The 24,201-nt window shown below is 40.9% G+C and overlaps 1 protein-coding gene across 3 annotated transcripts; it reads left to right on the forward strand.

Annotated features, from left to right (window-relative positions):
* Positions 1-3,874: 3,874 nt before the first annotated feature.
* Positions 3,875-15,110, forward strand: wdr89 (WD repeat domain 89). 3 transcript variants are annotated; one of them, XM_073039508.1, is made up of 2 exons: positions 3,875-4,027; positions 13,466-15,110. In XM_073039508.1, the coding sequence occupies exon 2, from the start codon at positions 13,489-13,491 to the stop codon at positions 14,653-14,655; it is 1,167 nt and encodes a 388-aa protein (XP_072895609.1). In that variant the 5' UTR covers positions 3,875-4,027; positions 13,466-13,488; the 3' UTR covers positions 14,656-15,110. The 3 variants fall into 3 exon arrangements, with proteins under 3 accessions (XP_072895609.1, XP_072895608.1, XP_072895610.1); XM_073039507.1 differs by having other exon boundaries at positions 4,018-4,145; XM_073039509.1 differs by lacking the exon at positions 3,875-4,027 and adding an exon at positions 4,217-4,234.
* The last annotated feature ends 9,091 nt before the right edge of the window (positions 15,111-24,201 follow it).

A 24,201-nucleotide genomic window follows, 5' to 3' on the forward strand; every position in this document is an offset into this window, starting at 1 on the left:
TACTGATGGAGGGGAAGAAGCTGTCTCTGAATTGTTGAATATGAGTCTTCAGACTCATTGAATATGTATCTCCTCCCAGAGGGCACGTCCCAGATGAGGATATCCTTAATGTGGACAGTCCCTTCTTGAGGCACTGCCTCTTGAAGATGTCTTTGATGGGAGGGAGAGTTTCAATTTTATACAAACTGGATTATTTATACAATTTGGATAATTGCTCAGTGCTCCTAAATGGTACAATAGAACAAAGGAGGGAGAAGATCAGCTATGATTCTGCATACATACTGTATATGAATGCTAAAGGCAGACACAGTCCCTCAGTCAGTAAGCCTACAAATATCACAGTCTAATGTTAAACATCATAATACATGCACTTGCCATAAAAACACTTGATTTTTCTTTTCAGTGGAGTGGTTAAAGGTGGAATAATTCCTTTAAAACCTGATTATTTCAAACAATTTTCATGTATTACTAAAACTTCTTCAGCATATCTATTTTGTGTACAAAGTGATCTTGGCACCACATTTAACATATCTTGCTTTAAATGCTTTGGCAGACTGAGACACATCACACAAGCAGCAGCTTGTTCTTGAGGTTTTATTTCACAAGAAATTGAGAGGAAAAACCTGACATTCCACTTGAACCACATTTCATCCCAGGTCCATGCTAATCTATTTAGTTATTTTTACTTACTCAAAGAATGAGGACAATTGATGTGACTAGCATTTATTGTCCTGTTCGGTGCTGGTGAATCACCATTTTAAGGCATAATCCTCTTGGGTATGAAGCTTCAGGATTTAGAATCGTGATCGATTTCAGGACTTCTAGCTGAGATTTTATCTGCTTCAGGGGTCACCTTGTTTCTGCAGCAACTGGAAGGCGTATCAGGTTGCTGATCCATCAGGAGAACTGAATGACCCTTTAAAACACAAGAACCACTGCAGTCCCCTTTAACACATGGGAAGAGAATGTGAGTGCCCACTTTAAAGCATTGATGTTGATCATTGCGGGCCCTTTAACACATGGAGCTACAGTTCCTTTGATTGGGTCATACAGCTCCACAGCACAGAAACAGGCCATTTGGCCCATTGAGTCTGGGCCAAACTGTTATTAAGCCTAGACCAGGGGTTTCCAACCTTTTTTATGCCATGGACCCCAGGTTGGGAACCCCTGGCTAAGATCCATCATTCCAGGGCGGATACTCAGGATGTGCATGGCACAACTGGCACATTTTAATCTCTCCCTCTCCCAGTGTAGACTGTCTTCCTGCTTCAAAACATCCACCATTGCTCCTGTGCCTAAAAAGACAGACAGACATACTTTATTGATCCCGAGGGAAATTGGGTTTCGTTACAGCCACACCAACCAAGAATAGTGTAGAAATATAGCAATATAAAACCATAAATAATTAAATAAGTTAATCATGTCAAGTGGAAATAAGTCCAGGACCAGCCTATTGGCACAGGGTGTCTGACTCTCCGAGGGAGGAGTTGTAAAGTTTGATGGCCACAGGCAGGAATGACTTCCTATGATGCTCAGTGTTACATCTTGGTGGAATGAGTCTCTGGCTGAATGTACTCCTGTGCCTAACCAATACATTATGGAGTGGATGGGAGTCATTGTCCAAGATAGCATGCAACTTGGACAGCATCCTCTTTTCAGACACCACCATCAGAGAGTCCAGTTCCACCCCGACAACATCACTGGCCTTACGAATAAGTTTGTTGATTCTGTTGGTGTCTGCTACCCTCAGCCTGCTGCCCCAGCACACAACAGCAAACATGATAGCACTGGCCACCACAGACTCGTAGAACATCCTCAGCATCGTCCGGCAGATGTTAAAGGACCTCAGTCTCCTCAGGAAATAGAGATGGCTCTGACCCTTCTTGTAGACAGCCTCAGTGTTCTTTGACCAGTCCAGTTTATTGTCCATTCATATCCCCAGGTATTTGTAATCCTCCACCATGTCCACACTGACCCCTTGGATGGAAACAAGGTAACATGTCTGAATGACTGGCATCCTGTCGCACTCACCTCAGTAATAAGCACATTATTATAATTTAATAATAATTTAATATTATATTATAATTATTACAATTATTATAATTATTACAATTATTATAATAAGCACATGCTTTGAGAGGTTGGTCAAGGATTACATCTGCAGCTTGCTACCACCCACACTGGACCCCTACAATTCGCCTACCGACACAACCAATCGACAAATGATGCAATAGCCACAGCGCAACACACTGTCCTTGCACATCTGGAGAAGAGGGATGCTTATGTGAGAATGCTGTTCTTGGACCACAGTTCAGCATTCAACACCAGGCAATTCCCTCCAGGCTCGACAGGAAGCTCAGAGACCTCAGCCCTCACTCTGCCTTGTGTAGCTGGATCTTGGACTTCCTGTCAGATTGCCGGCAGGTGGTAAGAGTGGGCTCCCTCACCTCTGCCTCTCTGACATTAACACAGGTGCTCCTCAGGACTGTGTACGAAGCCCACTCTCTGTATACCCATGACTGTGTTGCCACCCACAGCTCCAATCTGCTAATTAAATTTAGTAACAATACTACATTGATTGGCCTAATCTCAAATAATAACGAGCCTACAGAGAAGAAGTCATCACCCTGACACAATGGTGTCAAGAAAACAACCTCTCCCTCAATGTCGCAAAAACAAAGGAGCTGGCTGTGGACTACAGGAGGAATGGAGTCGGGCTAATCCCTATTGACATCAATGGATCTGGGGTTGAGAGGGTGAACAGCTTTAAATTCCTCGACATACACGTCACCGAGGATCTCTCTTGGTCTGCATGTACCGGCTGTGTGGTGAAAAAGGCACAACAGCACCTCTTTCACCTCAGAGGGTTGAAGAAGTTTGGTATGGGCCCCCAAATCCTAAGGTCTTTCTATAGGGGCATAATTGAGAGCATCCTGACCGACTGCATCACTGTCTGGTATGGGAACAGTACCTCCTTTAATCGCAGGACTCCGCAGAGAGCCCAGTTCATCTGTAGTTGTGAACTTCCCATGATTCAGGACCACAATCTACTCCAGCTGCCACACCAACGGCCTCCGGGACAGTTTCTTCCACCAGACTGATTACTTCACGTTGCATTTCTATGCTATGTTGATTATCCTGTTGAATTTACGATTTATTACAAATTACTATAAATTGTACATTTAGACGGAGATGTAACAAAGATTTTTACTCATGTATGTGAAGGGCGTAAGTTATAAAGTCAATTCAATTTAAAACCTTGACTATAGCCCTACATATCGAAACTTCTCTTAAAGACCTGATTAATTAGGATCTGGGAGTCCTTTAATCTCTAATGTGTGATTGTTCCCAGGTACTTTAATGCGAGGGGGAAGTTGCGGTCCTTTTAATACACAGGTTGATTGGTTGGAGCACGTTAATATCTGGAGGGGGGGGGGGTTTACTCCAAGCTCGTTTTAATCCAAGGTAGGGATTGCTTTTCTTTGAATTAATAGATCATTGTTGTTTAGGGGCCTGGTAGAGATGTTTGTTCTTGACTTCTTTAATACGGGGGGGGGGGGGGGGGGGGGGGGTTGGGTAAAAGTTTGTGGTCTCTTTAACATGGGGAAGGGTGGTGAATTAATACTCTTGGCCCCTTTAATGCAGTCCTTTGAATACATGGGGAGTGAATGCATGTTTATGTAAGGTACTGTCCCTTTATGATGTGGGTAATGATTGCGGTCCTTTCATACCTGGTCGGTGTTCACTCCCGACCATTTTAATATAAGTAAAAGGATTGCAGTCGCTTTAATATACCGGTAGTGACTGTCTGTGATCGTTTAAATACAAGCGGACTGAATGCTCCTGGACCCTTTAATCGAAGACAGGCTGCAGCCTTTCCGATACTGTGTACATGGAGTACAAGGCGAGTCGATGATCCCCGCCCCTTTAAGCCGTAGGTGTTCGCTCCGCCCTTTTGCTCTAAGGGAGGCAGTCCTGTTCCTTTTACAATGGTGGTGACGGTGGTCTGGAGCCTCTTCGGCAGCTGGTAGGTGACCGCTCGCAGGCCCCTGCAGTACCGGAGGCAGCGGCCTCGGCCTCCCGATTAGGCGCCGCTTGGCCTGGAAATGGAGCGATGAGCGGCCGGACGGCCAGCCGGCCACATGGTGAGCGAGGGTGCCGGGCCGCAGGGCCGCTGCCTCATGCTCGGCCCCTCAGCACGCAGTGTGGAGAAAGGGCCTCGCTTCTTGCAGCGGTAAAGGCCGGGAAGTTGTTGATGGGGGGAGAGGGACCTCAGCCAGAGCTTGTCGCGGTTCTGCTGGAGGCCGCCTCCTTGCAAACGGGAGGAAGTAAAGTCCAGACTGGCCTGAATATTGTTAGATTATCTGGAGATTTTAGAGCTTCACACTAGAGTAACTCAGTCGGTTGGGCCACATCTACAGAGCGAAATGTGTATGACAATCTCCTTGCGCTTGTTAGGGGTCAAGCTAATAGACTGAGGTAGAGTTAATCTTCTGTGCTTTAGTTCCAAACTGAAAATGATGAAAATTATCAGCATACTGTAAGTCTGAGCTTTGGAAGCATTATATAGAAAAATAAGGCCATTTGTGTTCAACTCACGTGTGTAATCTGCTTGGGACATCTCTGAACAGTAGAGCCGGGAAGTCATGTTTTAGTTGACATAGTTTTTGCTGAACAACAGATTTCACCTGTCTGAAACTGAATTCCAAAATTATAGCCGTAGAAAAGCACAGCACAGAAACAGGCCCTTTGGTCCATCTAGTCTCTTCTGGGTAATTTAAACAGCCTACTCCCATGACCTACAATTGGACCATAGCCCTCCATACTTCTACCATCCATGTAACTATCCAAACTTCTCTTAAATGCTGAAATTAAGCTCGCGTGCACCACTTGCGCTGGTAGCTTGTCCTACACTCTTCGTGACCTTTTAAGTGAAGTTTCCCCTTGTGTTCCCCTTAAATTTCACCTTTCACCCTTAGCCCGTAACCTCTAGAAGTCCCACCCAAACTCAGTGGAAAGGGGCCTGCTTGCATTTACCCTATCTATACGCCTTATAATTTTGTATACCTCTATCAAATCTGCCTTTGGTCTTCTGTGTTCCAAGGAATAAAGCCCTAACTTAATCTTTCCTTGTAACTCAGGTCCTCCAGCCCTAATGTCCTTGTAAATGTTTGACCTTATTTACATCTTCTCTGTAGATAGGTGACCAAAACTGGATACAATACTCCAGATTGAGTCTTTTACAACTTCAACATAACATCCTATCTCCTGTACTCAATTCATTGATTTATGAAGGCAGATGTGCCAAAAATTTTCTTTACAACCTTATCTACCTGTAACACCACTTTCAATGAATTATAGACAGGTATTCTCAGATCTACAGCACTCCTTAGTGCCCTGCTGTTCACTGTATAAGATCTACCCTGGTTTGTCCTAATGAAGTGCAACACCTTGCAGTTGGCTGCATTAAATTCTATCTCCCTATTTTTCCAGCTGGTCCAGATCCTGCTGCAAGTTCTGATAATTTTCCTCTTTGTCCACTACACCTGCAAATTTGCTGATCCGTTTAATCACATTATTATCCAGATCACAAACAGCAAGGGACCTAGCACTGATCCCTGCAGCACTCCATTGGTCACGGTCCTCCAGTCAGAGAGGTAACCATTGACTACCACTCTCTGGCTTCTCCCACAAAGCCAATGTCTAGTCCAATTTACTACCTCATCTTAAATACCGACTGAATGAACTTTGACCCATCTCCCATGCGGGACCTTGTCAAATGCTTTGCTAAAGTCCATGTAGGCAAAATTCACCGCCTTGCCTTCATCAGCTTTCCTGGGGTAACTTCCTCAAATAACTAACTATAAGATTGGTTATTCATGATCTACCATGCATAAAGCCATACTGACTATCTCTAATCACTCATTTCTGCTCCCTTAGAATACCTTCCAATAACTTTCCTGGTTTAACTTTAGAGCCTTTCTTAAACAGCAGAACAATATTAGCTTTCCTCTAAACCTCCAGTACCTCACCTGCTGCTAAGCATGATTTAAATATCTCTGAAGGTGTCCCTGCAATTTTTGCATTTGCTTTCCATAGGATCCAAAGGAACACTTTGTCAGGCGGTGGAGATTTATCCACACTAAGTTGCTTCAAGACAGCAAAAGCTTCCTCCTGCTGCTTTGCCTCACTTCCATAGTCTCTGTTCCATCTCCAGAGTAAATACGGATGCAAAAAGTACCTTTAAGATCTTCCCCCCATTTCTTTTGGCTCCACTCATGGTTTACCATTCTGGTCTTCCAGAGGACCAATTTTGTTCCTTGCAATCCTTTTGCTCTTAACATGTCTATAGAATCCCTTGGGATTCTCCTGGACCTTGTCTACTAGAGCAACCTCATGCCTTCTTTTAGCCCTCCTGATTTCTTTCTTAAGTGTTCTCTTGCATTTCTTATACTCCATAAGTACCCTCATATCTTCCTACCTCCCATACCTGCTATGCATCGCCTTCTTTTGCTTCTTAACCAAGGCCTCAGTATCTCTTGTAAACCGAGGTTCCCTACACTTGTTATCTTTACCTTTTATTGTGACAGGCACATATAAATTTTGTACTCTCAAAATTTCACTTCTGAAGGCCTCCCACTTAGCAAGTATACTTTTACCAGAAAACAGCCTGTCCCAATCCAGAACCTTTATGATGCCATCAAAATTAGACTTTCTCCAATTTAGAGTTGCAACCCGTTGACCAGACCCATCTTTTTCCATGTTTACTTTTAAACTAATGGCATTAGATGCACAGTATTCCCTCCACAGACTTCTGTCACCTGTCCTGTCTCACTCCCTAAGAGCAGATCAAGTATCGCACATTCTCTCATTGGGACTTCTACGTCCTAATTAAGGAAACTTCCCTGAACTCATTTGATATACTATGCCTTTTAGAATATGGGAGCTGCTAATCCTGCCCCTCCTGCAACCAAGTCGCACTAATGGCTTCAATGTCATAATTCCATGTGTCGATCCATGCCCTGAGCTCATCTGCCTTCCCTATGATACTTGCTTCAAAATATATGCGGCTCTGGACATTAGTCAATTCATGCTCAGCCTTTTGATTCCTGGCTTGGTCTGAGGGCATCACAACATCTGTCTCTACAACCTCTCCACTATCTGTTCTGCTATTCTGATTCCCCCCCCCCCCCCCCGCAACTCTAGTCTAACCACCCCCACCTGGTGTAGCACTGACATGGAGTTGGTGAGAACTAGAGTGGCTCTAGAAAGCTTGTGAATACTTCAAAATGTTCTCTTTCTGCATAAATATGACTTAAAAATGTGATCAGAACTTCACACAAGTCCTAAAGCTAGATAAAGAAAACCTAATTAAATAAATAACATAGAACATTATACTTTTTCATTTATTTATTGAGAAAAATTATCCAATATTACATGTATTTGTTGGAAAAGGTACGTGAGTCTTTGCTTTTAGTAACTGGGTGTGACCCCATTGTACAGCAATAACTTCAGAATCAGAATCAGGTTTATTAACACCGGCATATAACGTGAAATTTGTTAACTTAGCAGCAGCAGTTCAATCCAATACATAATCTACAAGAAAAATAACATTATAATAATAAACAAATCAATTACAGTATATGTATAATAGATTAAAAATCATGCAAAAAAACAGAAATAATATTCTTAAAAAGTGAGGTAGTGTTTAAAGGTTCGGTACCCATTTAGGAATCGGATGGCAGAGGAGAAGAAGCTGTTCCTGAATCGCTGAGTGTGTGCCTTCAGGCTTCTGTACCTCCTTCCTGATGGTAACAGTGAGAAAAGGACATGCCCTGGCTGCTGGGGGTCCTTAATAATGGACGCTGCCATTCTGAGACACCGCTCCTTGAAGACGTCCTGGGTACTTTGTAGGCTAGTACTCTAGATGGAGCTGACTAGATTTACAACCCTCTGCAGCTTCTTTTGGTCTTGTGCAGTAGCACCCCCCCCCCCCCCTTCAAATCCCTTCAAATTCCTAATGAAGTATAGCTACTATCTTTGCCATCTTGCCTTCTTTATAATTGCATCAATACATTGGGATTAGGTTAGATCCTCAGAGATTTTGACACCCAGGAACTTGAAACTTCAACCAAATGTGTCTGGTAACTGTTGATCAATCCTGCACATAGGCTTGGAGGAATTTTAGGCCATTCCTCCTTACAAAATTGTTTCAAATCTGGGATGTTGGTGGACTTCCTAGCTTGAACTGCTTGCTTCAGGTCCTTCCATAATGTTTCAATAGGATTAAGGTCAGAACTTTAACTCAGGCATTCCAGAATGTGAAATTTCTTCTGCTTTAACCATTCTTTGACAGACTGACTTGTGTGTTTAGGGTTGTTGTCTTGCTGCATGACCCACTTTCTCTTGACCTTCAGTCCTGTAGAATTTGCTGGTACAGTTCAGAATTCATCACTCCATCAATGATGGCAGACCTTCCTGGTCCTGAGGTAGCAAAGCAGGCCAAACCATGAACTGCCACCACCATGTTCCATAGGTAGGATGAAATTCCAGTGTTGGAATGTAGTGTTTGCTTTTTGCCCAACATAATGCTTCTCATTTAAGCCAAAAAGTTCTATTTTGGATCATCCGTCCACAGAACATTTCTCCAATAACCTCTGGCTAATCCATGCGGTCTTCAGCAAACTTTAGATGAACAGCAGTATTCTTCTTGGAGAGTAATGGCTTTCTCCTTGCAATCCTGCCATGCACGCCATTGTTGTTCAGTGTTTGCCTGATGGTAAACTCACGAACACTGACATCAGCCAGGGTAAGAGAGCCCTGTAGTGCCTTAGATGTTATCCTGGGGGTCTTTGTGATCTCCTGGAATATTACACGCCTTGCTCTTGGAATGATTTTTGTTGGTCCTGGGGAGAGTAACAACAGTGTTGAATTTCCTCATTTGTACACAATCTACCTGACTGTGGATTGGTGGAGCCCAAACTCTTTAGGAATGGGTTTTTGTATCCTTTTCCAGCCTGGTGAGCATCAACAACTTTTTTCCGAGGTCCTCAGAAATCTCCTTTGATTGAGGCATGGCACGCTTCCAAAAACCTGTGTGGTGAAGATCAGACTTTGATAGTGAAGACCCAGGTTTATGTTCTTCAAGTAGGGCAGGGCCTTCCACACACACACTTGATTGTCATCCCATTGACTGAAACACCTGACTCTAATTTCTCCTTTAAATGAACTGATAATCCTAGAGGTTCACATTTTTTCCAACAAATACATGTAATATTAGATCATTTATCTCAATAAATAAATGAACAAGTATAATATTTTTTGTTATTTAATTGGGTTCTCCTTATCTAGATTTAGGACTTGCCTGAGGTTCTGATCACACTTTAGGTCATTTATGCAGAAATAGAGAAAATTCTAAGGGTTTGCAAACTTTCTAGCACCACTGTATATTGGAGTGATGTTAAGAACTGTTGTAAATGTTGATTGAATGGAATAACTTCATTCAACTTCACTTGCCCCTTCATTGAAATGTTCTCACAACCTATGGACTCAGTTTCAAGGACTCTTCATCTCATGTTCTCAATATTTATTGCTTATTTATTATTATTATTTCTTTAGTATTTGCACAGTTTGTTGTCTTTTGCACACTGGTTGAATAGCCGAGTTGTAGTCTTTTATTAATTCTATTATAGTTACTATTCTATTGTGCATTTATTGTATATGCCTCCAAAAATGAACTTCAGGATTGTATATGGTGACATGTATGCACTTTGATAATAAGTTTACTTTAGACTTTGAAAAGCTTTTTCTTAGGAAAAATGATTCAAAATTTTTGACTGCCATAGAAGAGTACAGCACAGGAACAGGCAATTTGGCCCATGGTATTGTGCCAATCAAGCTACGAAGCAAATTAAAAACCCCCAAACGTTAATCCCTCCTACCTACACCATGTCCATATGCCTCCATCTTCCCTGTATCCATGTGCCTATCCAAACTTCTCTTAAAAGCCTCTAATATATTTGCCTCTACCACCATACCAGGCAGTGCAATCCAGGCATTTTCTGAATAAACAAACAAATAAAATATTTATTTAAAAATATTTAAAATATAAACAATAAATAAAATAAATAAACCTTTCTGAATAAACAACGTGCCTCTCCCATTCCCCTTAAACCTTCAGTGCATGCCCTTTGGTATTTGACATTCAACCCTGGAAAACAGATGCAGTCTGTCCACTCTATCTGTGCCTCTCATAATCTTGTAAACCTCTATCAGAACTCTCCTCAACCTCTGACGCTCCAGAGAAACCCAAGTTTATCCAGCTTCCTTGATTGCACCTGCCCTCTAATCCCAGCAGCATCCTGGTGAGCCTCTTCTGCACCCTCTCCAAAGCCTCCACATCCTTCCTATAGTGGGGTGACCAAAACTGTACGCAGTACTCCAGTGTGGCCTAACCAGAGATTTATAAAGTTGCAACATAACCTGCTGATGTTTGAACTCAATGCCTTAACTAAGAAAAGCAAGCATTCTATAAGCATTCTCAACCACTTTATCCACCTGTGAAGCACTTTCAAAGAGCTATGAACTTGGATCCCAAGACACTCTGCTCCGCAATACTGTTAAGGATCTTGTCTTAACGGTGTACTGTCTCCTTGCATTTGACATACCAACGTGCAACACCTCACATTTATCTGGGTTAAACTCCATCTGCCATATCTCAGCCCATATCTGCAATTGATTTATCACCCCGTATTCTTTGTCAGTCTTCTACACTATCCACAACTCCACCAATCTTGGTATCATCTGCAAACTTACTAACCCACCCATCTACATTTTCATCCAGGTCATTTACATACGTCACAAACAGCAGAGGTCCCAGCACAGATCCCTGTGGAACTCCACTAATTACAGACCTCCAGCTCAAGTAAGCCCCTTCAGCCACCACCCTCTCTCTTCTATGTGCAAGCTAGTTTTGAATCCAAACAGCCCATTCATCTTAATTTTCTGTGTTAGACTCCAATGACAGACTTCGACAGAAGTCTTACTAAAATCTATGTAGACAACATCCACTATCCTACCTTCATCAATCTCTCGTCATCTTGTCAAAAATCTCTGTCAAGCTGGTAAGGCATGACCTACTACGCACAAAGCCATGCTGGATCTTCCCAATTAGGCCATGGGTTTCCAAATGCTCATGTACCCTATTCCTAAGATTTTTCTCCAGCAGTTTCCCTACATGAGACTCACAGGTCTATAGTTCCCAGGATTTTCCCTTGTTCCCTTCTTAAATAGCGGTACAACATTAGCCACTCGCCTGTCCTCCAGGACCTCACCAGTGGCTAGAGAGGACATGAAAATACTGGTAAAGGGCCCAGCAATCTCATCTCTTGCCTCCTTCAATAACCTGGGGACTTAACTACCTTAATACTCATTAGGAGGCCCAACATTTCCTCCTTCTTGGCCTGTAAAAGTCCTAACATATTTATACCCTCAGCACTGATCTCCTGGTCCTCCGTGTCCTTTTCCTCGGTAAATTCTGAAGGAGAGTACTTGTTAAGTACCTCACTCACATTCTCTGCATCCAAGCAAATGTTCCCCACTTTATCCTTGAGTGGGTACTTTATACTGTCAACCTGAAATTATTAACCTGCTTAGTTGAGGAAAAACACCAGAGACACAAAATTACCTCTGAAACGGTTTTTATTCAGAGAGGAGTTCGCAGCCCCACGCACTTCGGGCATAAGGTAGCCAACTCCCAATTTGTCGGTTTACGAAGGTCATATTTATACCCAAAAGCAGGGTACTACATTCACAAATATGGTTACCGATTCGAATTCATCAATTGATTGGCTATTGCATAGCTAAGCACGCGAAATACTCGGAATAAGCATAGACGCAAGCGTAATACTCGGAATGGGTATGGACGCAAGCAAAACACTCAAAATAGGTATATAGCTCAAAATACTTTGCTAAACACTTTGTCTTGTGGTCACAGGTTCTCTTTCCTTTGTGGTTGCCACCTGCTATCTGGAATCTTATCTTAGCTACTTCCCCAATAACGTATCCTCCCACTGGTCCTGTCTACATACTTTGCTACACTTACCCCTCGCCCACCCCTTCTACACGTACCCCTTACCCACTTCACATTCTCATTACCGTCTCCCTAGTTATCCTCTTGCTCTTGATGCATGTGTAGAATGTCTTGGGATTTACCTTAATCCTCCTTGCCAAGGACTTTTTATGACCTCTCCTGGCTTTCCCCTTTTCTTTAGTTCTTTTCTGGGTTTTTTATACTCATGTGCTCCGTTTGATCCTAACTTCTGAAGCTTTATATACTTTTAATTTTTTTTCTTAACTAAATTCATCACCTCTCTGAACATCCAAGGTTCTCCTATCTTTCCATCCCCATCCTTCCTTCTAACAGGGACATAGCTTTCCTGTACTCTGTGCAACTAATCTCGAAACACCTCCACATGTCTGATGTGGACTTACCAGAGAAAAGGTGTTCCCAATTAACACTTCTTCGTTCCTGCCTAATTTGCCCTACTTCAATTTAAAACCCTCCCACAAGGACCATACCTATCCTTATCTACAGCTATCTGGAAAGTTAAGGATTTGTGGTCACTGTTCACCCACTATAAGGTCATTCACCTGGCCAGGCTCCTTACCCAACATTAGGTCCAGTACAGCACCTCCTCTCGTTGGACCGTTCCACATACTGATTTAAGAAACCTTCCTGGATACATTTAAATTCTGCCCCATCTAAACAACTTGCACTAAGAAGGTCCCAGTTTAAATTACAGAAATTGAAATCCCCCATGACAACAACCCTATTTTTTTTTTACGCATTTCCTTAATCTGATTACAGTACTTATCTGTATCTCAATGTCCCGGGGACACTGCACAATTGTAGTTGTTGATTTCATAAGAATGTTTACCAGGCTGCTGCCTGCATTTGAAAGCATGTCTTATGAGGAAAGGTTGTGAGAACTAGCACTTTTTTCTTTGGAATAACAGGATGAGAGGTAATAAGTACATAAAATTATGAGAAGCATAGAGAGAGTAGACAGTCAGGACATTTTTCCCCTCAGGGCAGCAATAGCCAATACCAAAGGATGTCTGTTTAAGGTGAAAAGTTCAGGGGAGTTGTCAGGTAATTTTATTTTTATACAGAGTGGTGGGTGCCATGGTTTGTGGTAGTGGCTGATACAATATAATGTGTAAAAGACTCTTTAGATAGGCACGTGGATGTAAGAAAACTGGAAAGTTATGAACAAGAGAAAATCTGCAGATGCTGGAAATCCAAGCAACATAAATTCGGAGCTAGAAACTTGAACTGTTGGGTCAGCTACTGAATGCATCAAATTTTGAGTTAGGGATTTGGAGAACAATGCCAAAACTGTATTTTGCTGCACAAATATAAGATGGAATTGTCTATTTTACTTCTGTGCTTATCTCATTTAAGATCGTGGAGGGACAAGTTCAATCATGGAGGACATTGAACAGTGGTTTCATGACCTGCGCATCGCGAAACGGTCAACACAGAAAACTGAAGATTCAACCTACCTGCTGGATATTGACTGCATAAAGTCACCCACTGATCAGAGTAGTCAGTTAGTTGCTGTTTTGTGTTCCAACCACTGTATCCGTGTCTACAATAAACAGACTCTGGCTCTGCTTCAACAGTTCCAAGGCCACTCTGCTCCTATTAGTGGGATAAGATTTGCACGAACCAACAGCCATTTACTATTCTCTGCTTCGTGTGATGGGACGCTGAAGTGCTGGGATGTGCGTTTATCTAGCGCGGAGGCAGTGCAGATTTACAAAGGCTATCCTAGTAATGCATTTATCAGCTTTGATATTAGCTGTAATGATTTAGTTATCTGTGCTGGAACAGAAAAGAAAGAGGAAGATACTTACATGGTTTTCTGGGATGCCCGAAGTGGAACCAACACTGATTGTCCTGGAGGTCAAGAACCTCTTGGGGTTTATTCAGAGACCCACAACAATGATATCACGCAAATCCGTTTCCATCCCTCCAATCCCAACATGGTGGCTTCAGGCTCAACCGATGGATTGGTCAATATTTTTGACATCAGCCAAGAAACGGAAGACGATGCTCTCCTCGCAACGTGCAACTCCGATTCTTCAGTCAGTTTTGTTGGCTGGTCTGGTGGTCAGCGGGAGCAGATATTTTGCTTGACCCATGACGAAGGTTTCTTTCTGTGGGATCTTGCCCATCTCCATAACGATGAGCCCATCACACGTGTTAAAATACAGGATGCCAGAGAGAGCTTGAAATTGGACAGTGGTCACTTGGACTACCTGATTGGAGGGTTTTACCACAAGGATGCTGATAGTTTGTTTGTATTAGGCGGCAGCCATAAGGGGAAACTTCACTTCCTAAAATGTGAAACTGGTGCCCTTGCCCACATGAATTCACTATGTGACGGACACTCGGCAACAGTTCGTGCCTTTTACTGGGATGTTGAGGATAATTCTTTGTTGACATGTGGGGAAGATGCTCAGCTAGTTTTATGGAAACCGAATGCAGTAGAAACAACCACAGAAAAGAAGATGACAATGAAGCTTCCATCAGATGTGCATCGAAAAATGAGAGTTCACAGTAAAATCACTTACAAAAGCAAGAAATAAGAACAACAGGCAAATCTTTGTGTTTGCCATAGCTGGCTTCCAGGAGATTAATTTCCACTTTGCTGAGAAGTAAATAATTCTTCGTAAATGTCGGGAGTTCAGCCACTCTGTGGCTACTAATATGCAAATTTTATTTTGCATCCAAACAATGAGCTTTTAATTGGAAAAACCTCATGCAAAGCAATAACATTCAAAAATATAGCAAGTATTGGATTTCATTTGCTTAAGTCTGGTTTTCTTATTTTAACATTAAAAGCATATCCTTGTATCATTTTTTTAGCACTGAATGATAAAATTATATTTTTACAAGCATTTTCTATTGGAATATACCTTGTGTTACTGATGATTCAAAGTATTGATGGCACATCAGTGAAAAACTCCAAGCAAATTGGTTGTAGAAGGGAATTGATTTTATTTATTTGTAACTTATTAAAAGTAAATTATTCATTTCTGTAGGGGACTGTCAGTCTTCTGTGTTCACAGTGATCTTGTGCTCATTTTCCACGTTAAATGTGGAGCAGAGCAATATTTTATCTTTCAAATGGACCATTACTTCATTGCCAGTGAAATTGTTCAGCTTGGGAGAAACTGACCTGGCAATAAACACTTCTAGTTGGAGTAGCATTCTCTGCTACCCATCACATTGATAGATATCTCCTAATTTTCTTCAAAAATAACCTCTTCCTGGTTTTAAGATTATGGGCCCTACTTTGTGACGCTTCGGAGGAAATAATTCCAGTCTGTTCAGTCCAAAATCTCTTGCCACTGAGGTGGTTGAAAAATATTCTAATAAAGAGACTAGTCTATCAATTTGTCCCCAAGGTTTTTAAACCGTGGTTTAATTCCGGTGAAGACACACCTAATTTTCCTTAAGTGGAGTATTCTAATAGCAGTGCTTCCGATTAGAACTAATTTTGCTTCCGTATAACTCGAGCCCTACCTATTGGCACAATATTTCACTGCTCATTTCTTTACCTGTGCACTTTGTCTAGCATTAAAACTGCATCAAGTCCTTCTTTTGTAACTGAGCAAATGTTCCCATTTTTCTTTTTGTCATCCGAAGTGAATGGCCTATATTGATCTATGTCTGCTGTTGCTTTAGCCAGTGGCCTGCCATAACTTTGCGCTCCCATCCACGTAATTTACCAATTATCCACTCTGTGTGTCATTCACAGCTCTCACTTGAAGCCGTTTACAGCACTTGGTTGACAGATGAACCTCCTGAGTATTAACAACATAAGACATTTTTGGATAAGCTGAGTGATACATATTTGAAACAGCTAGCCAGTGAAAGTGTGCTCGTGAACATTATACAAAAAAAACTTTAACTTCAGTACTGATGTCTTTTGCTGAGCTAGGATCCAGAACATTCTGGAAAGCCAGTTGACTTTTTTTTTTAAAAAGTGCATTTGGAATTGAGGTTATTTTTCATTTTTATTTAACTTTCTCTGAAATCATTTCAATTCTGAACTAATTCCAAAACCACAGAAGGACCTCACTACAATCCATCCACCTGTTTTACTTCCCCTTCCTTGTCTTACTGAGCAGGAAATGCCTGACCCACAGCAGGGACCAGCCTTGGGGAGAGATAACACGAGGAAATCTGCAGATGCTGGAAATTCAAACAACACACACAAAATGCTGGTGGAACACAGCAGGCCAGGCAGCATCTCTCCTGAAAGGAGAGATGAGTTAGTCCTGACGAACGGTCTCGGCCTGAAACGTCGACAGTGCTTCTTCCTATAGATGCTGCCTGGCCTGCTGTGTTCCACCAGCATCTTGGGGAGAGATGATCAGTGACTCAGATAGAATTGCTAACAATTTTTGGGTGATGACTAATTTAATGTTTTAGTTAAATGCAAGCCACAACTATAGGGATAACTATATTCAAGGAGATTACGTGGAGCTAGTGCCAGAAGATATTTCCTCATGCAAAGCACAATTGACACTTGGCATAATCTTCCAAGTAGGATGGTGGAGGCAGGAAGTCGGGAGCTGCTCAGGAGGCAATGGTTTGCTGTAATGGAAGTCCACAGATTTACAAAGAATGGGTGAAAAATGCAGTCTCTCCTTTCATACTGATCTTTGCATGTCACCTAATGTAGGAACGCAAGTGTGGTACTGGAAATAGCCTTTTAACAAGAACATTGTGAACAACCAATCAGTAGACATTTTGTCACTCATGAATGATGGGCACATTCCGTTCATTGCAAGTTGATGAAAAGTTGGAGAATATTATTTGGATCTCTAAGACAGCTGTGAAAGCTTAACAGATGAAATCAGGTGCAGCATTGTCAGTAGTGCTTCGGCAGCGATGTGGGAAACAAGCTGATACAGCTCACACCATCCCACTCGGCTCCAGCCTTGACCTGGCCTCTCAGAGATGAGACCTTGTTTGAAATTGTTATTGTAAACCACAGTAGACCTCATTCTGCTAAAGTCCTCTGTAGGTTACTTGTTTTGAGGTGCGCACTCCATCTGTCTGAGCCTGGAACACCTGTTATCCACAAATACTGGGCACATTCTTTCAAGGATCCCGCTCCTCTACATTCTTTGATCCCGCTCCTCTACATTCTTTGATCCCAAGTGACCAGTGATTTTATGCACTGCATTTGGTGCTCATGATGTGATCTTCTGATTCTGGAGAAATCAAATGCAGATCAGGTGACACTTTGCAGAATTCCTCCATTCACTCCTCGAGGCTGATCCTGAACTTCCAGTGGAATGGCACTTTAATTTTCCATCCCACACCCATTCAAACCTCCTTGTCTTTGAACCCTTGATAGATGCCAAACTAAGTTAATAGAATACTATTTTCTTTTCCAATTAGGCCTGTTATAGCCTTTAGCTCTTGGCATTAATTTCAACATACAGTACTCAGATTATGAACCTTTCCAGTGTTGCATCTCCCATTCCTCCATTGTTTCTTCCGGTTTACATCCACTTTAGTCTTTCTGTCAACACTATCACACCGCCATTGCTCTCTGTGTAACTTAAAACCTACTTACACTAACTTTTAACTTATAAATTGCTAACGTGTCCCTGGTCTGATGAAAGATAATTGGCCTGAAACGCTTCCCCTGTAGTCACCCCCTGCATTTGCTGCACAAAATATAAACATCCCAGGCCATAGAAGTGTGCACACTCATCAGGAAGTGCTTCCACTACAGTATCTTGAATAACTTTACATATATGTGGGCATTTCTTACTTGTAATAAATTATATTAGACTGCAGTTTCAAAGTGACATAATCACCTCTGAACTCACTCAAAGACTTCCATAATTTCTCAGTGAACTTCAGCTTTATGATTTAGTATGGGGAGAAGTGTGTCGAGACTAAATTTGGATCAGCCATAAATTGTCAATAATCTTATTGAGGGGCCAATCAGCATACTGCTTATCCATTTCCACACCTTATCAGGATAGTGTCACGGACCTATTGGGATCACATACCTTTTGCACACAGGTCAGCATAACAGGTAAGTGATGATAGCTGGTGTCCAGGTATGAGGTCATTCTAAACTCTTGATCATGTTTCAACTCACAGCATGTCCTGGGAACCTGTAATCTCTGTGCTTGCAGATTCACACAAGCTCCCAGTTAAGTAACACCACCATTTTAAAATTCTCATCTCTTAAATCCCTTTGATGTCTCAGCTTTCCCCATCTCTATGACCCAATGAGATTAGAGTATTTTCATATTTGAATTTAAATGCTTCAGCCATGGCAGCTGAACTGAATAAGCCAAACTTCCTTACAAAGTCTCTGTAACTGTCTACATTTTTTACACCTTTGAGAAGTTCTTTTAAGATCTACATTGTGCACATATTAGTGTTTTCTTCTCTTGGATCTTGTACTTGAGACACTTATGCTAAAAGGGCTATAGAAATGAAAGCTGGCGGTTTTACTCAGTTTGGAATAAGTGAAGAAAAACAAGAGGAGAGGCTTGTTGAAGAATTGATAAAACAAGATCAGAACATGAGGGAAGGTAAGAAAATAGCAAAATATTGCTGGAAATGTGACAGTAGAAAATGTTGGAAATCTTTAGTAGAATGGGCAACATCTGTGGAAAGAAACTAGTATTTTGAATAACTTCAGCAAAGTAATTCTCGTTCATTAGATATAAATCTATGTTTGAATTATAAAGATGGAATTACAAAGAGATTCTGTATTAAAGATGGACATGAATAAAACTCTGGGTTCCAGCTGGGTACAGCTATCCCCAATGAAGATGGCAGAGTTTGTCATTGTTATATTCAATACTTGTGTGGAAAGCACTAGGCCCTTTTTGAAAGATAGTCACATTAGCCTTTTCAGATAATTAACTTTCCTCAGGAATTTTGGGTTGTATATGGCATAGGGCATGAATTGAAAAACAAAAATACAGGTGCCAGAAATCTGAAATGAAAACAGAAAAATGCAGTAAATCAAGCTGTATATATAGAGAACTAAAATTTACCATTTGAAGTCATCACATGACTAATTCTGAACTACTTACACTTGCATTTATATAACTTGAAAATCAATTCACAGCTGTCAGTAGTTCACTGTCAATTAAGCAATTTTGAAGTATTGTCATTTAGGCTAACACAAATAATTTGTACTTGGCCATGATCTACAAACAGAATAGGGTAATATCCAGAACAGATCCATTTGTGAAGACGACCTCATTCCTTGAGAGTAAAAGGGTTTTGGTGCAGGGATGAGTAATTGTATCAGGTCGCAGCAGTTGGTGGTGAAACTCGCCTGACTTTGGTGATTTCTTCTTTTAATTAAGGGAATTGATCACCTTTGAATTCATCCCTTTCACTTTGGACTTTAACATTTAAATCTGCACCCATCTCCATTTGTCTAACCATGGCAACACTGTATAGCAGGAAGACAGAATATGTAGCACTATTGTGGTACATAGTATCTCATTTATGGTTCATTTAGCAAACTATTGAACACTACTGTTTATCATTAGTAATTCCTAAAAAGAGTGGGAACCTCTCTCACCTCCATCTGTGAGACTGCCTGGGAAATTGGCCTAGTTCTGGAGGAAGATTTCCCACAATGTGTTTTATTGCAGAACTGGTAAAATATCTATAATGAAGCATGTACAACAAACAGACAATAGTTAAACACTTTATATTAGTTTTTCTTGGCTTTCCTTCACATCTGATATCAGAATAAAAGGAAACCATATTGAAAATCATTATCTATGAGCACCTTTTTCCTGAGCCATTTTACAAAGTCAACATGATGATGTGAATTGGGAGAGAGCTAACAGTGACCCTGAGCCAAGATTACAATCTTAATAAATACCAAATCCCTATTTTTGCCAGTACTAGTGAACTGCTGAGAAAATGCAAGATATGGCATCGATCAAATATTTTAAAAATAGTTATTTTGTTACAGAGTCCTCAGCCATGAAGAATAAAACAGATTAGTCCTGTTTCACTTCTAACAGATACTGTAATTCTGGCCAGTCGTCTCAATTTGGGTTTTGCTATATGGAAATAATGCCTGAAATTAAATGGAAAACAAAATATTAAAGTAATTGGAATAGAAAGCAATGGAAAGGCAGTATGTCAATTAGCAATAAATTCAGATGTGTGCCCACCATCAAAACAGATGACTGGAGTAAGAGTGGACAAGTTAAGTTAGAAAAACTAAAGAGAAAGAGGATGAGGAATAGGATCAATAATGTTGCCATATATAAGAAAAATGTACATTTCTAGTTGCAACCAAATTTTGACCAAAGTCTACTGATGGTTGACAATAACTCTCATTTATATATTGACTTGAACTTTGAAAAAAATAATCTTGGGCATTCCAAAGGAGAATTACCCAATGTTGTTACTTAAGAAAAAGGGATATCTACTAGTGAATGGGATAAAACAGTAAAAGAGGGGCTCGTTACAGAATTTTGGCAGTCTAGGGAACAATGTAAAAACGGTATTGTAAGCTAAAGTTAAAGGTAGTGTAAATGCTTGTGCACTGTAATGTTATTATTTTTGACCACTAGATGGCGCTTACAATTTTGGTTACAACTAGGTTGATCAGAATCAGATTTATTATCGCAGGCATGTGACGTTAAATTTGTTAACTTTGCAGTAGCAGTTCAATGCAATACATAATCTGGCAGAGAAAAAAATAAAATTAAAAAAAATAAACAAGGAAATCAATTGCATATATTGAATAGATTTTAAAAACATGCAAAAAAAGAAATACTGTATATTTTTTTTAAAAAGTGAGTTAGTGTCCAAAGATTAAATGTCCAGTTAGGAATTGGATGGCAGAGGGGAAGAAGCTGTTCCTGAATCGTTGATTGTTTGCCTTCGGGCTTCTGTACCTCCTACCTGATGTTAACAGTGAGAAAAGGGCATGCCCTGGGTGTTGGAGGTCATTAATAATAGACGCTGCCTTTCTGAGACATTGCTCCCTAAAGTTGTCCTGGGTACTTTGTAGGCTAGTACTCAAGATGGAGCTGACTAGATTTACAACCTTCTGCAGCTTCTTTCGGTCCTGTGCAGTACCATACCAGACAGGGATGCAGTCTGTTAGAATGCTCTCCACCGTACAAATATAGAAGTTTTTCAGTGTATTTGTTGACATGCCAAATCTCTTCAAGCTCCTAATAAAGTATAGGCGCTGTCTTGCCTTCTTTATAACTACATCGGTATGTTAGGACCAGGTTAGATCCGCAGAGATCTTGACACCCAGGAACTTGAAACTGCTCACTCTCTCCACTTCTGATTCCTCTGAGGATTGGTATGTGTTCCTTCATCTTACCCTTCCTGAAGTCCACTCTCTAGTAGTAGTTTGAAAGGGCTACTACTACAGGATGACAGTTACTCCCATTTATACTGTATATTGACTTGAATGTAGAGAAACATCTTTCCGTTCTATGGGAGAATGATCCAATGCCCATCGCTGGAACTGGGCATTGTTCTGTTAATTGAAGAATTCATAGTTATAGACTATGAATTATGCAATTCTTCAGGTTTTTAAAGGAATGCATTGTCTTTCATTCTCGATGACAAAACCATTACCATTATGGACATCAGAATAATTTAGTGGCTTCTCTCACAACCTTCTTGAGAGCAATGTTTATTATGTTACACGTAGCAGGTGTCTCTAGTCATTCACGAGCACCATAATTCGCTGATGAACACAGACACGTCACTCCCATTTAACAAGGAGCTCACAATGGCACAATCTCACCAATTGGTGTTAACATAAAACAGATAGTTACAATCAAAAAATGTCATCGTCATTAGCAAATTTCTAAATATTTAATTATTGGTGCCTAGCTGATGATAAATTTGCTGACATCAGAAATCAGACCTTTTTCCCATTTAGGCATTGTTACTCTCAGGCAGCAGCATTGTTCACGTGACAGACACCAGCCTGCTGAACAGATATCGTTCCCAGTTTTATCATGGTGGGAGATTACCAGTCAGACAGAAAACAAGATTCAAGGATGTGCTTAAAGCTTAACTTGAAGAATGCAGCATCTGAGTTTGGAAACACAAGGCCACACATCATAATAACACAGAAGCCCTATATAAGAATTAACTACCCCAGACATTACCTACCTGTCAGCCTCATCAGCCAAATCTTCTATCCTTGGAAGAAAACATTGACCTCATTTAGTCACTCAGAACTCACAAAACTACCTCAAAGATGATGCCATTGTTGGCGGAGTCTCGGATGGCAATGAGGAGTGTATAGAAGAGAGACAGTCCAGCTGTTTGAGTGGTGTCACAATAACAAACTCACATTCAGCAATACCAAGCAACAGATTGTGGACTTCAGCAAAGGGAAGCGGGGAGTACACACAAGTCCTCATCGAGGGGTCAGTAGCGGAAAAGGTGAGCAGTTTCAATTTCTAGCTGTTAACATCTCAGAGGGTCCAAACTTCTCTTAAATGTCACAATTACCCTCACATCTAACACTTCTGCTGGTAGGTCATTCCACACTTGCTGCACTCTCTGAAGCCCCCCCTCAAACATCTCACATTCACCCAACACGTTGATGTAATCACAAGGAAGGCACTCAGTAGGAGTTGGAGGAGATTTGGGAAGACTCTTGTAAATTTCTATAGATGAGGAGAGCATGCTGACTATTTGAATCTCAGCCTTGTATGGAGGCTCCAAGGATACCAAGAAGCTGCAATAGATTGTACACTCTTCCATCTCCATTGTGGGCAAAACTCTGCACTATTGAGACATTTTCAAGAGACGATACCTCAAAACTAGTACCATCCATCACCAATGATATTCACCATCTCTGTACTATCATTAGGGAAGAGGTATAGGAACCTGAGAACTCACACTTTTTAGGAACAGCTTCTCCTCTACCATCAGATTTCAGAAACAGTCATGAACAGTACCTCGTTATTTCCTTTGTTCTGTACTTTATAGTTCATAGTAGTATTTTTTCTGTCTTAAGGGGCTGTCTCAGAAGCTTCAAATAGGTGAATATTTTCTGTATATTTCTAAGAAAATGGTTAAAAACTGAGATTTTTTGATTATGCTGTCTGTGATACCGGAACTTTCTGTTTCCGTACAAATAATTAAAATCCTTCCGTAGTATTTTATCCTTAATTGGACACTGTTCACCTCAACCTTGAAGTACCTTTTTTATGGATGTCAGTTCTGTTTGATTCAACAACCCCAGATTTGCTGGATGGCATAAGTAGACACATATTGTGACTTTCAGCATTTTCTATGCAGACCTACTCATTTGGAACTTCAAAATTTCCTGTCAAATATAGACCTTAAAAATGAACACTGGACAGTTACAACTAAATCAATCCTTGTCCACTAATGAATCATGCTTATTTAATTGGTGAATTCCCCTCAAAATATAAAACTGTGTCCTGCAAATTCTATAAATTTTAAGATTTATAATTAATTGTTTACAGAGGATGTAGTTTATTATTTAATGGAGTCGGAAGAACCATCAATCTTTGCATAATATAGGGATAGATGTGTGAAATTTAGTTAACTCTAGGTTTGGATTCTCAACTTTTCATTTGGATTATGTCATCAGGAATAAGAGAAATTGAAGCAAAAGAAAATTTGCAAGTGTCAGAATCCAAAACAAAAACAAGAGAATGTTGGGAGCATCTGACAAGTTAGACAGTATGAGTAGGGAGAGAAACAGTCAGCGTTTGAGGTCAAGAACCCTTCTTTAGACTTATAATAGTTATAAAGTCATAGAGTAGTACAGCACAAAAACAGGCCCTTTGGGATATCTAGTCTGTGCCAACCTAGTGTTCTGCCAAGTCCCATCAACATGAAGTTAGATTATAGCCTTCCATACTCTCTCATCCATATACCTATCTGAACTTCTCTTAAATGTCACAGTTGCCCTTGCATCTATCACTTCTGCTAGCAGATCATTCCACACTCGCTCCACCTTCTTCTGAGTGAAGAAGGGCCCCCTCAAATTAGCCTTAAATATTTCACCTTTTGCCCATTGATATACAGTATTTCCTATAGGTAAGTGACCAGAACTACACACAATTCTCCCAATTTGGTCTCACCAATATCTC

This window comes from Hemitrygon akajei, chromosome 3 (assembly GCF_048418815.1).
Source record: "Hemitrygon akajei chromosome 3, sHemAka1.3, whole genome shotgun sequence".
Lineage (NCBI taxonomy): Eukaryota > Metazoa > Chordata > Chondrichthyes > Myliobatiformes > Dasyatidae > Hemitrygon > Hemitrygon akajei.

What these genes read in the sequence shown, in the direction of transcription:
- wdr89 (XM_073039507.1), top strand. Translation starts at nt 4,115, where the DNA reads ATGAGCGGCCGGACGGCCAGCCGGCCACATG. An exon ending in GACGGCCAGCCGGCCACATG is followed by an intron (nt 4,146 to 13,465) that starts GTGAGCGAGGGT and finishes ATCTCATTTAAG; the next exon opens with ATCGTGGAGGGACAAGTTCA.